A 17,127-nucleotide genomic window follows, 5' to 3' on the forward strand; every position below is an offset into this window, starting at 1 on the left:
TGTCCCTGGAAAACCAGGACACTTGGAGGGTATGCTTTCGATTGTTCTCTAAGATGTGGAGAGGAGGAAAAAGGAAAACTGGGACATTCCAGAATCAAATCAGAAACCGGGATGGCTTCTGTAATTCTGGAACTGTCCCTGGAAAATTGGGGCACTTGGCAAATATGAACTCTTTCCGCTTGTGATTCTGAGTAACTGGTATTCAGAGGCATTACTGCTTCCAATTGTAGAGATGGCGCATGCTATAGAGCCACATTGATTTTGCAGCGCCACCTTCAGGCGCCAGAAATAAATTGCCCTGGGAAATTAAGCCACACTTCAGTAGTTAATCCCTTTGCCCCAAGGAACTCTGGGAATTATAGCTCTGAGAGGGGAATACAGGTCTCCTACCAGCTCTCAGCACCCTTAACAAACAACAGTTCCCAGGAATATTTGGGGGAAGCCATGACTGTTTCAAGTGCTATCATAATGCTTTGAAAGAATGGTGTGGATGTGGCTTAAGCAGCCTCTTGCCCAATACTGGAGGTAGCTATTGATAACCTCCTCCGATATGAATTTGTCTATCTTCTTTTAAAGCCTGGTTGGCCACCATTACCTCTTGTGGGAGAGAATGTCAAAGTTTTAACTATGCACTGTGTGAATAAGGACTTAAAAAGATTCTGGTGGATCATGTCTGTAAGCCATCTAATCCAGCATCTTGTTCTCACAGTGGCCAACCAGATGCCCCAATGGGAAACTCGCAAGCAGGACCTTAAAGCCACAGCACTCTTCCCCACTTGGGATTCCCAGCAAACAGCCCCCAGAGGCATACTGCCTCCAACAGAGGATGTAGCCATGATGGCTCATAGCTGCTGATAGCTTTATCCTCCCGAGTATGTTATTTACAACAGGTAGCCAACATTAAGCACAGGTAAACATTGGGCATATGGAGAGCTAAGTTGCATTTTGCTACAACTGCCGAGGTCCACTAACTCAGAGATGGGCAGATCCCTAGATTATTTGCAACAGATAGATTTCTGACACTCAATTGTTCAAAAATGATAGCAAGAATATGATACAGAGAAGAATATGATGATTAAATCAGATTGCTGAAATGAAGAAAACATGGGTTAACCAGTAAAGGATAGTTGTATGGCAGGTGTGTGAGTTCAGCTCAGTTCTGGTATTTGAAAAAAATGTCTGGGTTTAGGAACTGCTTGGTAGCACCACGTTCTTTTAATTTTACGCTCTGCTCTTTGCACCTGGTTCCAGTGTGGTGTAACGAAAAGTGTGTTGGACTGTGACCTGGAAGACCAGAGTTTGAATCCCTCCTGAGTCATGAAGTTCATTGGGTGACACTGTCTCTCAGCCTAATCTGCCTCACAAGGTTGTTCTGAAGAAAAAGTGAAGAGGGGAAAACCATGTACACCACCTTGAGGTCCTTGGAGGAACAGGTGGTATAGAAATGTAATAAATGAATAAATAACCTCAGGGATCTATCAAAAGACAAATTAGTTTCCTCAAGCCTGAAGTCTGACCTCCACTGCGGTACCTGGAGCCAGTCACAAAATGCTGGTTCAGAAAGCATGAAGCCAATTACTTCCTTCACTTCACAAAAAAGCAAACAAACCCAAACACATTAACCCAGAGATGACCTGCATATACAAGTACAAATCTACACCTGAGTGGCTGTCCACCAGGTATTCTCACAGCCTAATTTAGGAGGCAAATAATTTCTGAAGTTGCAATTGCTAGAGAGCCAGACTGCTTTGCCAATTTATGGCAGTCAAGCCAACCAGATCATGCATATATATATATAGACCACAGATGTAGAAAACCCTGAGAAAGTGAAACAGAGCAAAGAAACGCAACCATACAAAGAAGACAACCAACCAACCAGGTAATTTTTATTACAAAGTAAAAACATGGGGAATCCTAGAGAGAACGGAAGGTTCCCCATGAAGAAAAGAGAAAGCCATTGCCACTCTCAGGATGCCGGCTGGAGTCATCCCTGCCTGGAGCTTCACAATTCTCGAATGGGTATTCTGGAGATGAACAATATGGCCACCGCTGGGCCCTGTCGTGAAACAAGCATGGTAGCTACCTGGCCAGGAACAAACTGGGGGAAGTGACAGGACTGAGGAGAATCTGGCTTGTGGAGAAGCATCTGTAGAAGCAGACAACAGAGCTGGAAGAGGAGGACGATATCCGAAGATCAACCACAAAATGGCCACTCCTCCCCCACTGCTCCGAGCACAGCAAAAGAAAACCCCTCAGGCTCCTTCGAGGGCACCAGCCCAGCCTGTCATTCATTCAGCCTCGATGACAACAGGCAGCGGGTTATCCTGGGCTGCAGCTTCTACCTCGCCCGCTTGCTTTCTGCGAGCCTCAGCTGGAGGCCGTGGGGGTGGGTTGGTTGGAGGGTGCTTAATTGTGGCTCCTATTTGTAGCGGTTCCCGTTGCCTCACTTCGATGGGACGCCACTCTTCGCCACGGATGGCAGCCTGGAGGAAAAAGCCCAGAGAGATTTGAGGAGGAAAGGGTATTTCAAGGAAAAGACCCATTTTTATTTTTTGCATGCACATGGTCCCAGGTTCACAGGGGCGTCTGAGGCCTTACACAAAGTCAGACGAGATTAGTTGAGCTAGCTCGGTATTGTCCACATTGACTGTCAACAGCACCTCAGGGCTTCAGGCAAGGCTACATTCCTAATTCTCCCTGGAGGCGCCACATATAGAACCTGGAAACTTCAGTATGTAAAGCAGATGATCTACCACAGAAGTAGGGCTCGGTGAGACTCCCACCTGAAACCTTGGAGAGCCACTGCCTGTCAGTGTAGACAATACTGTGCTAGTTGGACCAATGGCCTGACTCAGGAGAAGGAGCTTCCTAAGTTCCCTACATTGTCCATGCCATAGCTCAGAGGTTGAGCATCTGCCTTGCATGCAGAAGCTCCTGGCATTTCCAGGTAAGGCTGGTAATCGTCCCCTGCCTGAAACCCTGGAAAGCTGCTGCCCATCTGTGTAGATGATGCTGAACTAGAGGAATAAATGGTTGGACTCAATATAAGAACATAAAGAACTTAAGAAGAGCCTTGCTGGGTCAGGCTAAAGGCCCATCTAGTCCAGCATCCTGTTCTCACAGGGAAATCCTCAAGCACAACCTGAGTGTGTAACAGCACTTTCTACACCAGCAATTCCCAGCAACTGATACTTCACTTCAAGGCAGAATTTACCGTAAACCCTGATGCAAATCCCTGTTCTGTCAAAGACTCATTCTGTCCATAGCCTCCATTCAAGTCACATCCCTCCCACCCCAGTCGGTCGGTCTGATGGCAATGTAAGCCTCACTGAGTTCATTGCACTGTGTATTTTTAAAAAAAGTTGTTTCAGTTTTTCTTGATGCCCTTTATGCATCGATGGACCTGCATTGTATTTTTGTTCGATGTTTATTTTATTTTTACTTTTGTATCACGTTTGAAAACAAATAATAATGATTTGAGAGGAAGAGGGGAAATGTGTTGAATCTTTACTGGAGGAAAAATGAGTACATTTCTGCCTTGGAGAGACTTATTAAGTTGTATCCAATGTAAGTCATGCTCAGAGTACAACCATTGAAATTAAGGGATGTAACAATTTATTTCAATGGGTCTACTCTGAGTAAATGTCAGTTGGATACAAAACATTTTCACTATTCATTTCTGATTATGGTTATTTGATTTATTCCCTGCCCTTCACCATAAGGTCTCAGGATGGGTTACAGGAATCTAAAAATAAATGTCATTGCGAAGAGAAGAGTGTGAGTCCTAAAAATACATTCTCTCAGGTGCCAAAGTCCGGGGTAAAAAGCTAAGGCCTCAGCACTTTTAAAAATTGAATATCTTGTTAGACTCAAATAAGCGATAGCAAATGCCCCGTTAAGATTAAACAAGCTTTTTACACCACATAAATTATACATATTCTACAAAAACTTATAAGAAAATGAGATACTAATACAATATCATCATCATCATCATCATCATCATCATCATCATATTTTTATTGCTTTTATATCCCACCTTCTTCTCCAAGGAGTTCAGAGTGGCACACATGCTTCTCCTCCTACTCCTTATTCAAGTCCCACAACAACCCTGTGAGGTAGGTTAGGCTGAGAGTTGGTAACTGGCCCAAGGTAAGCCTCCTGAGTGGGGACTTGAACCCTGGTCTCCCTGGTTTCTTTCATCCAACTCTCTAATTGCCACACCACACTAGGCATCATAAACCCCAGGATGTACAACGTCATTTCTTGCTCCACATGAAATACTGGAATATGCTCAATTATCAACTTGAAGTAACATATTTTGTATTTAAAGGTAGCATGAGCTCTGACCAGCAGAGGGAGCTAGAGGGCTGTTAGCCATTCCTAGGCTCTGAAGCAAAGGATTACAGGAACTAAAGGTTGCCTTGCAGATCCAGCAGCCTAAAACCATCAGACAGCTGAGCCCTGGATCTTTGCAAAAATTATAGGGGAGAATCCTTTTGTGCAAACTGACTGAAGCTTTAAAACAGGGGCGACCCTGTTTTACAAGAAACTCTCAGGACAAGGACCTAATAATCCTCCGAGACCATTCTCCCCACAAAAAACAAATATTTATTCCATTTTCTCCTTGACTATCTTAAAAGGACACCTAGAGCGACACTGTGGTAAAATGCACATTTATTTAAATTTAACTCATCAATCATTCAGTTTACTAAACACTGGATGATCCATTAGATATAAATCATTTTAACTATTTGACATCTTTGTATATATTATTACTGTTGCTGCTGTTAATTCAGGAGTCAAATGGGGGTTGTGGTGGGGGCTGCTTACCAGTAAGTAGATGCCGCTGGCAATGGCGAGACAAACTGTGCCGAGGATCGTGGCCAGTAAATATGCTGCTGGAACGGCCAAGCTGCAAAAGGAATAAGTGAGAGAGATTTATTTGTCTTTGTTTTAGAGAATCTATAAGCCACTTCTCACTTCTATGATAGCTTATCAAATCAATTTACATATAAACCATAAAGCAATGAACTCAGCAGAAGGATGATGGGGACAAAGATAGAATTAGTTGGCTCTGGCGCCACCTACTGTTGACCTCTCTGCCTTCTGCCCTATCAGCCTCAATGGGCACCAGCCACCAATGAAATATGCAGAGCATCACCTGTGTTGCGCCATTCCTTCCAAGAATCCCAGCAGTCCAGCTAGGCAGTCTCCTCCCAATGCCTGGATTTATGTGTGGAATGTTTTAATGCCGTCTTGTGATGCTCTAATGGATGCTGGTAATAGGGTTCCCATATTTCAAAAGGTGAAAATCTCCCCACCCACCCCCAGACATTTAAGGGATTTCTGCCCAGACACTTCTTCAGAACACTGTATGTCAGGGATGGGGAACCAACAGGTCTCCAAATGTTATGAGTCTTCAATCATCCTTGGACCACTGGCCACGCTGGCCAGGGCTGGTGGGGTCTGGAATGCAGCAGACCTGGAGGTCAAGAGGTTAGTTTTGCACCCCGTGACATACATCTTTTGTTCTGAATAAGATAAATGCATGAAATGGGTTGTCAAGTTAAAGCAGGAGCTTGTGCCCGACCCTCCTACTTTAAGAACAGTCTTGCCAGCTGACCGGCCAGGATCTGAAAAGCCACTGTTAATATTATTCATTGCATTTATAACCCACATTTCTTTCCAAGCAGTTCAAGGTGGCATATGCGGTTTTCCCCCTCTTTTAATGACCCTGCGAGGTTGGTTACACTAAGAGGAAGCAACTGACTCAAGGTCACCTGGTGAGGTTCCTATTAGGCAGCCACCTTCATTGTAGAGTTTTTGACACCTGCTAAAACCTTTTCTGTTTGAGAAGCCTCCCAAGACAGATCATTTTATTATCCATATTGTTACAAAAACTGTCCATTTTATCTACATTTTGATGGCTTCATTACGTCAACTTTTTAAAAAGCCTGCTGAGTTCAGCACTATTTTCTTCTGAGTATTTTACATTATTTTACATAAACCAGAACATTGTGGGTTTTTTTTGGGGGGGGGGAATAAGTGCTATATCAATCTTGTTAAATAAATAAGCTAGATTGCCTTCAGATATATAGTGTTGCTGTTTTTTTTTATTAAAAAAGGGAGAATGCACTGTAAGAAGGAGGCATGACCTACATCTTATGATCGTCTTAAGATTCAATTGAGTAAACAAAACGCCCACCCACATTGCAGAACCAAGGAAAGGGGATCCACTGTAATACCCTTCCCCCGACCACATCCAGTTAAGACTTCCATGTGAGTTTCATGTATGTGGGCCACACACAAACACACACGTCTCCATGAGACGTGAGCATCAGTTAACTGGAGAGAGAAAGCAGAGAGTTTTGTCTAATTCCCCCCCCCCCCCCGCCAAATACTGAAAAGGCTGACAAGTCAAGAAGTGGAATGAATTATTTACCATATGTGCAGGAAAGCCCGGATGTAGTAATTCCTAGTGAGGGGTCCAAATGCCTTCACGACAGTTGTGAAGCACTTCTGGCCACTGTTGGGGATGGGAGTAAAAAGAGAGAGTGCAATGACAAACACAGATTCTAGTTGTCAAAGGGTTCTGTGATACCCAGAAGCTTGCTCAAAAGCCATACTGAATAAAGGAGGCAGACCTAACCTTTTGAAACTACATTGATTTTAACCAGACAGTTCAAGGAGCAGGGTTTTGTCTATGTTTGGATACAACTGGATGCCATTTTGAAGGAAGATGGCAAGCTGACCCTTTTGGAAATGTGCTGAACGTAACCATTCATTTCAAAAGTGTGCTGGAGTTTTGGGTTCTTAGAATTGCCAAACAACACCAGGTACAAGGCTGCATAACTAAAATGAATGCCTATTTTGAAAGCCAATGTCAATAACAATCGTGGTCAAAAATGAAAAGGCATTAGACACCACACTTATAAAAGAATGGAAATGGTTTGTTGAATATTTACTAATTGTAAACAGTTAAGAACATTGGCAGGATTATTGTAATGCAGTTTCATAAGAGTATATATTTAAAGTAGATAAAAAAAATGATCAAATTAAGTTAATTTGGATATGCAGAAGATATTAAAAATAAACTTAAGGAGCCACAGAAATAGGGGAAAGGAAGTCAAGTTTTGAAATGTTAGAATGACTGTAAAATTATTGAAATGTATAAATCTGAAAATCATAAATAAAAATAAAGCATTTTTTTTAAAAGACACATACCACCGCTCCATCGTAGATCCCTTTTTCCGCTTCCCCCTTGGGTACTCCAGCAGGCATATAAAGACTCCAGCAGCTCTTTGGGGAAAAGGGTTAAGGAAGGGGGGGTATCTCTTTTGTGCCCCATTATCCCGGGAAAGCTTTCTCCTGAGTAGCCCCTGATATCCAGGACAGCCCAGAATCCCTCCTTTGCTCTGTCCCGGGAAATGAGAGAAGAGTTTTTAAAAATGTATATATGTTATGTTTTATGTTATGTGTTATGTTATGTTATTTTATGTTGTTATACAATTTGTGTGTGTGTTTTTCCAACAGAAAAAATATGTCCAAAGTCCTACTAGTGACCTGGAGGAAGTTTGTATCTTAGCAATAGTAAGCCAAAGAGCCAGTTCACACATGCAGCACACGTTTGTCTCAACACAATCTTTCCTCTGTGTGAGGGGGTGGAAGAGGCATGGAGAAAGATCTGTTTGAAGCAGACTGTACGCTGAGGTAAAGTCTGCATCTCTTTCTGCTATCACTGTGGTTGCAAACACAAAATTTTCCCCAAAATACCAAAACTGAAACGGCTGCAAGCTATTTCAGGCTGTAGGCCCCTTGAGACCGAGACCTGTCATCTGTAGGGGAGCATGCAGACAGAAAACGCTACACAAATACTAGGGTCATACCTGCACGTTTAGCTCACTTTTATGCCACTGTAAGCAGCCATGGCTTACCCCCAAAGAATCTTGGGAGGTTTGTTTGTTAAGGGTACTGAGAGTTGTGAGGAGAACCCTTCTTCCTCTCACAGAGCTACAATTTCCAGAGCACTCTGAGAAGATTGGTTGTTAAACTACTGAGAATTGTAGTTCTGTGAGGGGAAGATGGAATCTCCTAACAGCTCTCAGCACCCTTAACAAACTACAGTTCCCAGGATTCTTTGGGGGAAGCCATGACTGACAAAGTGATATAATAGTGCCTTAAATGTATGTTGTGGATGTGGTCTTCAGTTTGCAACCTTTTTTTGGGATCACAACCCATTTTTTTTGGATTACCAAAAAAATTTAAATAATTCGAGGCCCATTGGCGAAAGCACTCCTTGGATTACAACCTGTTTTGGTTTACAAATGGCCCTCCGGAATGGATTATGGTTGTAAACCAAGGTACCACTGTATGTGTATAGCCTGGATCTGACTGAGATTGTCACACAAAAGCACCGGGAATCAGATGAAGGAATAAAATGACCCTTGTGCCTTTAAGAACTGGTTGTCAAATTTGCTTTTCCCCTCTTCCTTTCCCATCCCATCCCTCTTTTCCTTTTGTGCCATGTCTTTTAAATTGCATGTCTGTGGGCAGGGATAATCATGCTTTTTATTAATTACACCTAGGTTGCTCTGGGAGTCTTTTCAGATAAAGAGTGGAGTAAAACCACTTTAAGCAAACACCAAAGTTTTAAGGGAAGTAGAAGAGCAGAAAAACTGGACACATGGTCCAGGGACAGGAGAGAGAACAGACCAGGCTGGATTTCATATTGGTTTGAACTCATCAGGCCAAATCTTTGCAAATTCTCTGCTCTGTTTTATCCCCCCACTATAACCCAAAGATCAGATGAGCACAAGGTCAATACCATTTCACCCTTTCAACAGCTCCTGCAAACAAAACCCCTCTGATTACTGTGTTACATGTGGGAAACTGAGTCTGAGAAGTACCAAACTGCACAAGGGCATCTGGTTGAACTGGGGGAGAGCTTGATCTGACTGACTGGCAGGCTCAAACCCACAAGCAGCAGGATGCCACTCCATGTGCACATTGTTCCTTTGCACAACCTACAAGCCAACTCAGCCCTTTCTGCTCTGCCCTTTCACCAGCAGCCAGTGACTGGCTATGGAACTGCAACTTCCTGGACACCATTTACTAAACAGAACCTACCTTCTTCCCTCTTTTCATGGTGCAGCTACAGAAATTCCACATTTTGCAATCCTCATACTTCTGCAGAACGCCTGCATTAAGCAAAGCAACTATTTTTTACTTCCTTGACATCATTTGGCCAATGGAACCTTGCTTCCACCTCTTGTTAAGTGCTGGGAAGTGTCCAAATTGTTCAGTCACAGAAATTCCAATTTTGTAATCACTAGACTTCTGCAAGCACACACACACAACCAGATTAAGAAAAACCCAAATTTATTCCTGCTGTACCATCTGGGGAACTGGTCAAAAGGAAGTTGGACTAGATGGATTTTGAAGTGCCTCCCACCTATTTGATTCTGTGATACCAACAGAATCACAAGGCATCTTGCGGCTACAGAATCCGGGGGAGGGGGGGTTGGGGGGGAGAAGAAGGGAGAGAGATATCACATGGAAGGATACATTGAATAGGCTGCAATCTGCCAGTTTTTGAACTGTCCAGCAACTGCCACAATCCCACCAGTCACTAGAACTAAAAGGGGGAAAGAAAAAAACGACAAGTTTACCTACCGGTAACCACAGTCCACCACAAATCAACACTGAAAAGGAAAAAAATTCCAACAAGCAAAACAAATGTAAGGAGCCCACAGCTCACAATTCATGGTCCAACATTTATTGATATATTTATTACGGGAGAAAAATAAATTAAGAGCAGAAAAGCCACTTAAAATTAGAGAGTCTGTGTGATGCTGTGCAGTGGCTGGAGCAGGGTGGGCAACCTCTGGCCTAGGGGCTTTATACAGCCCTCTCTGTTTGCCCCTTAGCATTCTCCACAGGCCACACCGTTCCCCAGTCCTGCTTTCCTCCTTCCTTGAGTGGCTGCAATGTGTCCTTGATCTCTAGGAATGCCTCTTACTTGCCTACTTGGAGGATGGAGAGAGCTGGGTAGCTAAGTGTGTATGTAAAAACTAGCCCGCTGTGCCCAGAGTAAAATCTGCATCTGCTGCTCTGCCCACTTTTGGCTCTGGCTCCGCCCACCATTGGTATGCGGCCCTCAGACGGTTTCCCACAAGGAGATGCGGCCCTTGGACTGGCAAATGTTCCCCACTCATCCATCAGAAAGTGTTGCACTGGGACCAGCGTGACCCAGGTTCCATTCCCTACCCAGCCATGCAGCTCAGGGTTGTTGTGAGGATAAAATCAGCACAGAAATATGCACAATGCTCTTTGGCAAAAAGGCAGGTTGAGAAACAAAGGAAGGGCCTTTGATAGAGGCAGAGATTAACTCCCAAAGAAACAGCCATTCCCCACCTCCAGGAATTCCTGCTTCTTAACTTTCTGCTTTCCATGAATGATACTCTGTGCATGTTCAGAGGAAACTTTGTCTTTGCTATTTCACTGAAAACGTGTGAGGGCAAGGAGCACCCACAGCGGCAGATAATAATCTTTTGTGCTGCAAGGCATTCTTTAATTGCTCACAGCACTTTTCACACATTATCTCAGCCTTGCTCTTAATGTTCCCTCAGGCTCCACACTGCCCAGCTTTGAATGGGGATGGGGAGCTGTTTGTTAAGAAAGAATTACTTGCTTGGAGTTGCCCAGTGAAAATGATTGGCAGTAGACTCAGGGCAGATAAAAGGCAGGATTCTCCCCCCCCCCCCAATGCATCATTCATTTGTGGAATTTACAGCCACAGGGGCTGTGGAAATGGCCCCTCACTTCAATGACTTTTAAAAGGAGAGGAGAGGCCAATTCAGGGGAGACTTTTATGAACTGCAGACCACATGGTAATAGAACCTCCAGGTTCAAGGGCAGACTACCCCCCCCACACACACAAAAAAAAAAAAGCTCCTGGGGAAGCAGAAGCAGGAGAGGGCTTTTATCCTTTTACTCCCTGCTTGTGAGCTTCCCAAAGGCATCTATTTGGCTGGATGCTGTGAGAGGCTGGACTTCAGGACTTCTCCCTAGCTGGGCTTCTAGTCTGACCTAACTGAAACATCTCTTCTTAGCCACATGTTACGCCCCACTTGTGAAGGAGGAGGCTGTATTAATTTACATTTGTGACCTGATCTGACAGGGTGCTTTCTTCTTCTTCTTATATCCTTGTGGCGGAAGTCATCTGGTTGTGTTCCTGGACAAGAACTCCCTTAGTCTTGCTCCACACACCCTTTTCTCATGTCCTTCAGGGAGGATTAGACTACTTAATTCACACAGGAGGAGGAGGCTATCAGTGGCTAAGAGTCACGCAATGCCTGTATGCTACTGCCTCTAGGATCAGATCATACTCTTTGTTTCTGCTGGTGCTTGCGTAGTCAAAAATGTCACCCTCTTGGTGTAAGAGGGAAGGAGGCATCAGGGAAACTCCAATGTTTGCAAAAGTGGAAGAAATCTTTAGGGTGGGGGTGGGGTGCAGGGGGCAGATATAAGCTCAGGGAAGGGCCATAACCCAGTGGCAGAGCACCTGCCAGATTCAACCCCCTTCATCTCTGAGCACAGATAGGAAAGACTCCTGCCTGAGAAACCCTGGAGAACTGCTGCCAACCAGCATAGGCAATATTGTGCTAGATAAGCCAAGTTTGTGGGGGGTGGGGAGGGGGCAGTTCCCATAGAGGCAGATTTAGGGCAGCACAGCCGGTTCCCCCGCTCTGGGAGCCGAGCCAAGTGTGTCCCATAGGGAGTCACAGCTATAATGTAGTGCATGTGTAGAATGGGAGGTGATGGGTGGAAACATGCCAAATTTGGGTCTTGTCACAGGGTGCAGGTGAAAGACCAGAGTCTGCCCCTGGTTTCCATTGGGGCATCTGGTTGGCCACAGTGCAAAAAGGAGTCTGAACTAGATGGGTCCCCTTTGGCCTGATCTAGCAGACAGGTCTCTTTCCTTTAGAGCCTCACTTCCTACTAGGTCACCTGACTGCAGGGAAATTGCCACAAGGCCAGTTTACCACCATCAGATCTTTTGCAAGGAAGAAGAACCAAGAAGTGAAACCTTCTCCCAGTCTGTAATTGCCTCACCACCTGACTGCTCTGGGTGGGTGTGGAACAGGAGCAAGCACTGATTTCATGAAAAAGTTTTTGCAAGGTGCTAGGTCATAAGCCCTCCACTAACCCAGATTAAAGGAACTTTCTCTGTATGTACGGACAACAAGCCCACTTCTGCAGCAAAAGCACTCAAGGCTGGGGCTGCTGGTTTCTCTGACCTGGGCAGCATTTCTTATTTTGTCAAGGGAGCATATGAGGCTCCCAGCGGCAAAGTCATTTCAAGAAAGCAGCCAGAAACAGCTCCCTTCTGCTGCCTCTTGTGTTTTGGTTCACAGGGCAACTGAAGTTTTAAAAAGCAAGAACTTGCCATGGCCGTGCCGCCAGGCTCTCCTTGTCTGAAAGGAGCCAGGCGGACATCTGGGATGCGTCAAGCAGAGCGCCAGATGGACGCATTCGAGCACACTTGAACCAGCAGGCCTGTGGAAGCAAACGGGATGTTCTGTGCACTGCTGTGATTACAGCACGAAGGCCGAACTATGCAGGAATTAAAGGAGCTGGCAAAGATGCAGGAGCTCCGCGTCATCTTAAGATACCAGCTTCAAAAGATCCAAATAATGGTGCAGTGAAAACAAGGAAGGGTCTTGTGGGAAATTAGAGACAAAACGATTTACTGTAGCATGCCGTACAAATAAACACTCCACAAAGCTAGTCTATGAAAGTTTATGCTGCAAGAAATCTTTTTATCTTTATGGTACCATGAAATTCTCTCTTTTTAAAGATGCTGTCTGTTTAGGGGCTAAATGATATCCCAGGATTAATTGAAAGCTTTATCTGTGAACTAGATTTGTTTATTTTTAGAGTCTTGGCTTTTGTTTTACATAAAAATAAGACTGAGGGGCACACGCAAATTAACACAGGCTATGTGCCGATGTTATGTCTCTCAAATTCAACAACTGCACTTGCAGCCAGAAGTGCAAGTATTTGCACACAAACATACGTCCAGTTTTCACATTGCCTCAAGGCAAAACTATCCATTATGTTGAGAGTACATGTTTTAGGTATGAAAGACGTACAGTACATAACAATTGACAGATGCAAAGCAACAGTACAATGTTTAGACTGGGGCTGTGTACACACCATACATTTCAAACACATTGCTTCCTCCAAAGAATCCTGGGAAACATAGTTTATTCCCTCACAGAGCTGCAGTTCCCAGCACCCTTAACAATCTGCAACTTCCAGGATCCTTTGATGGAAGCCACATGCTTTAAATGTGGTGTGGAAATTTGAAAAAAAGAATTTGTGCTATCAAAGGTATAAAATATGAAATTATTTCACTAAGTCTATAATGACAACAAGTTGGATACATTTACACATTTCTGTTGAATGCTCAGCTGTAGTCCCCTGGGTTCTGATTATTTATTATGTATTGAATTTATATCCCCCCTTCCTCCTGAAGGAGCCCAGGTTGGCAAACACATTTTTTTAAAGTGTTCTAAAATAGTTAAAATGTTTTTTTAAACCCCAGTTACAATTAAAAATATTGTTTCATTTATGGATCTCAGGGTTGTCAGGAACAGTAACCTTCAGCCACCAAATGTCTGAGGTCCCTTTCGCTTATGTACAGGGGCTGTCTCAAACAGATGCAGGATGCTAAGCAATGCGCCCAGTAAAAAAACCTCATTTGGGATGTTTGTGGCCTGTCCGTTTTGATAGAGTCTCAGGCTGCTTCCAAACAACCTATATATTGAAGAATCAACCTGATTTGTTTGTAGGAAGATTATATGTTGCTGACTATTTAATGAACATTTATTCTGTGTGCAGGGAAGTCTGGTCTATCAAAGCAAATGTTACCACACACTTTCCCCATCACTTTCCATACTGCAAGAAGTCCTATTGAGTGATGCTGGCCAACTAATCAGCCCTAATGATTTTGAATATGGATACACAATATGGCTCTTGATTACTCCACCTTAACTAACAGGAAAATGGAAGGCTATGTGCTTGCAAATGCCCTAGCCTGCACAGATCACTCCTGGACTAATGGCAACATCAAGTTTCCTTCCTTATTTTCATCCACTGCACTTCCTCAAAAGGAAAGCACAAAAATCTCCTTGGTTCTGATGGTCACAGCCAAGCCAGGTTAAAGTCCTTTCCCCTCCAAAAATTTAGAAGTCTCCTTCGTGCCCCAATTAAAAAGGATGCCCCCATCAAAAAAAGGAGGGTGTTATGTGTTTAACATAACAACCACAGGGCAGGTGAACTGCTCTCCCACACAGCAATGAAATACATCCAGGAGAGAGAGTCACAACACACACACAAACCCGATGGCAAGGCAGAGCTGAAACACGAGTAAAAACTGTTGCCGTCACTATGCAAATTCAAAGATTAAGATTCGGTTCCATCAAGACTAATTTGAGATTACTGGGGAATAGGGCATATCATTGCTGGCCACTGACACTGGGAATTTCACATAAGCACGTTTAATTGGAATGCTCAACGTTTAGGAACAAATACATTTTGTTTATTTTTTTAAAAGAAGGGAGAACTTAAGGGGTTGATAAGTTCAGTCTTGGCTCTGCAAACTCACAGGCAGGCTCTCTCTCGCTCACATTTAACCCGGTCCCCCTGCTTTCCCCAGCCCAAAGCTACTCCACTAAAAGATGTGCTCCAATTTTTTTAATTCCACCCACTCAGGCACAAATCAAATGGACTGAGCTTATGGAGCCCCTTGCAATGGGCAAGGTGCAGGTTCCTTCATTTACTCTGGTTTAACCACACCACGACAGTGGTGGGGAATTGGAGGAGGAAGAGAGGACTCCCGGGCCACAAACCTGCTGGAGAGACTCGAATTCTTTCGCGAAGGAAAGATTTCGGGAAGGTGGCTCAGAACAATTTATAACCTGGCATCGCCCGCTTTTCCTTGCCTGGGGCGACAAGGACACTCTTCACTTGCTCAGGGGCCCTTTGGCTCCACTTGGCAAGGAGTGATGCTGGTGTCCATCCCCCCTCGGATCCCCCCACCCCCCAAAAAAACTCACTCAGGCCGGAGGCCAGCGCCTGCTCGTTCGCCCACATGGCCCACTCGATGCCCCCCATCGCGCCGCGCTCAGCTGCACCGAGAAAGTGAAGGAGGGAGCCGGCTGCTGGGCGGACACCTCTCCCCCCCCAACTCCCCTACGTCCCTTCCTGCTCCTCCTCTGCGGGCCGAGCCAGAAACGCCCCACAACAGCCCGGCCTCCGCCAGTGTCTCCCTCCAGACACGCGTCTCGGCCGTCCCTCCCGCCCCGATTCCCACGAAGCGCCGCTGCGGCTCGCTCCAGTTCCAAACGGCGCCAGCTTTCGACTTTCACAGGATTCTTCAGCTCAAGAGGCGTGCAGGGGAAGACTGCGCCAAAAAAGTTCACACAACTCACGCTAATCATCCTCAGCATAGTGTAAAAGCACCACGTGAACGCAGTCCCTTAAAACTGATTCCCCCCCGCCCCCCAAAAGCAGTAGGATGTTAGATGCAATTGAGAACAATGTAGAACTGAAACCATTCCAATACTCTACTTTTATTAACCTCTTCATATCCAGAACCCATCACATTATTGGGATCCGTTTTATTTACTTAAGATACTTTAAGTGTTTTATCCCTTGCGAGAAAAGATGACATAGGAATTTAATAAACCATGAGAAGCTGGGACAGACAAAGAACTTAGCAGCAGCGCCCCTTTAAAGGAGATGCTAAGCTTTGCACCCCGAAACTTGGAAATAGGGAATCAAGTGCCGCAAGCTGCAGGATAAGGCAAAGAGAACATAAGCTGTGCTTCAAAACTGGCAGGTATAAACAGGAACCAGACAAGAAATGAACTTTGTGCAACGGCTCTTGGGGAAGGAGGAGACTTTCTGCTGCTAACTGTAAGCAGAGGGGAAAAGAGACTTCCTCTCAATTGCCAGGAACTGGATTGACCAAGATCAGCATTCACCTCCAAATGCAGTGTCCAAATAGGAGGGTTAATTGCGGGACACTGAAGGCGGAAGGGCCATAGCTTTGTGATAGAGAATCTGCTCTGCTTGCAGGAGGTCCCAGGTTCAGTCAGCAGCATCTCCAGGTAGGGTTAGGAATGTGCTATCTGAAGCTCTTGTCAGTGTAGACAAGACTGAGCTAGATGGACCAGTGGCCTGGGTGCCGTAAAAGCCAGCTTCACGTGTGTTGTTGTAGAACAACCACACTAGTTCAAGAGATCCAGCCAGGCAGCACGGGATCTGCAGCCCAAAATTTGCCTGGCTCGTTCAAGGCCGTATTTGAAAAACCGAATGCTCTCCAGTTGCCCCAAAGTCTGCATGGCGTCTTCACTCCTTCCCACACAACATGCCTCTCTCCTCCCCTGCTCCATCTGTGGCAATGGTTCCAATTCCTTTTGTCTGCTTCTTCCTTCTTTGTCTCGTTCGCTCCTCTCCTAAGTGCTGTAAGACCTGCACCAGCAGATGGTACTTCCAGAAGGTGGGGGGAGAGGCCTGCTATCACTGCCCTCCCCTACATTTGCCGTTTGCTGCTGTCAAGCTCCTCTGGAGGAGAGAGGTGGGAGCCAGCTGTATGTCATCTAGCCTGGTGAAAGTCTCCTCTTTAAGCCACACCCTTGGAGTGCAGCAAGACCAGCACCAGAAACTTTACAGCCAGTTAACTCTTGTTTTGCCTTGTATTTATGTACTATTGTCTTTATTCTGTGTTTGATGATCTTTGGCCATTTTTCAATTTGCTGACATGTTCTGTATTTTGCACATCTGTATTTCCAGTGCTCCATCTTTTGTTGTGTAATGTTTGCTGTTAGCCGCTTTGAGCGCAGCTAATTGTGGAAAAGCGGCATACAAGTAAAACGCAGTCAATCCCAATCCCGCCCCCACTATCTCACCCTACAACCCACCCACCCCTGGGCCTGCAACTTGTGCCCTACTATTACTGTCCTGAGAGGACTGCATAGATCTTCTGAGCCCAGTTCGCATGGATTTCACCTCGCTCAATTCACCTCTAATTCCCCTTGCTGAAGTTGCACTGTTTGC

General features: G+C 45.0%; 1 protein-coding gene across 1 annotated transcript; it reads right to left on the reverse strand.

The window, feature by feature from the left end:
* Positions 1 to 1,862: 1,862 nt before the first annotated feature.
* On the reverse strand, positions 1,863 to 15,266 carry CYBA (cytochrome b-245 alpha chain). Its single transcript, XM_079988943.1, has 6 exons — positions 15,123 to 15,266; positions 9,565 to 9,634; positions 7,225 to 7,299; positions 6,443 to 6,526; positions 4,831 to 4,912; positions 1,863 to 2,483 (listed from the first exon to the last, which is right to left on the reverse strand). Exons 1-6 carry the CDS (start codon positions 15,178 to 15,180, stop codon positions 2,289 to 2,291), a joined length of 564 nt encoding a protein of 187 aa, XP_079845069.1. The 5' UTR covers positions 15,181 to 15,266; the 3' UTR covers positions 1,863 to 2,288.
* Positions 15,267 to 17,127: the final 1,861 nt, after the last annotated feature.

Source organism: Podarcis cretensis, assembly GCF_951804945.1.
Source record: "Podarcis cretensis genome assembly, chromosome: 8".
NCBI classification, from domain to species: domain Eukaryota; kingdom Metazoa; phylum Chordata; class Lepidosauria; order Squamata; family Lacertidae; genus Podarcis; species Podarcis cretensis.

Coding starts and splice junctions, on each gene's coding strand:
- CYBA (XM_079988943.1), bottom strand. CDS start 15,180: ATGGGGGGCATCGAGTGGGCCATGTGGGCGAACGAGCAGGCGCTGGCC. Junction 7,300..9,564: donor CAGATTGCAGCCTATTCAAT/GTATCCTTCCAT, acceptor TTTTCCCCAAAG/AGCTGCTGGAGTCTTTATAT. Junction 6,527..7,224: donor GGATCTACGATGGAGCGGTG/GTATGTGTCTTT, acceptor CATCCCCAACAG/TGGCCAGAAGTGCTTCACAA.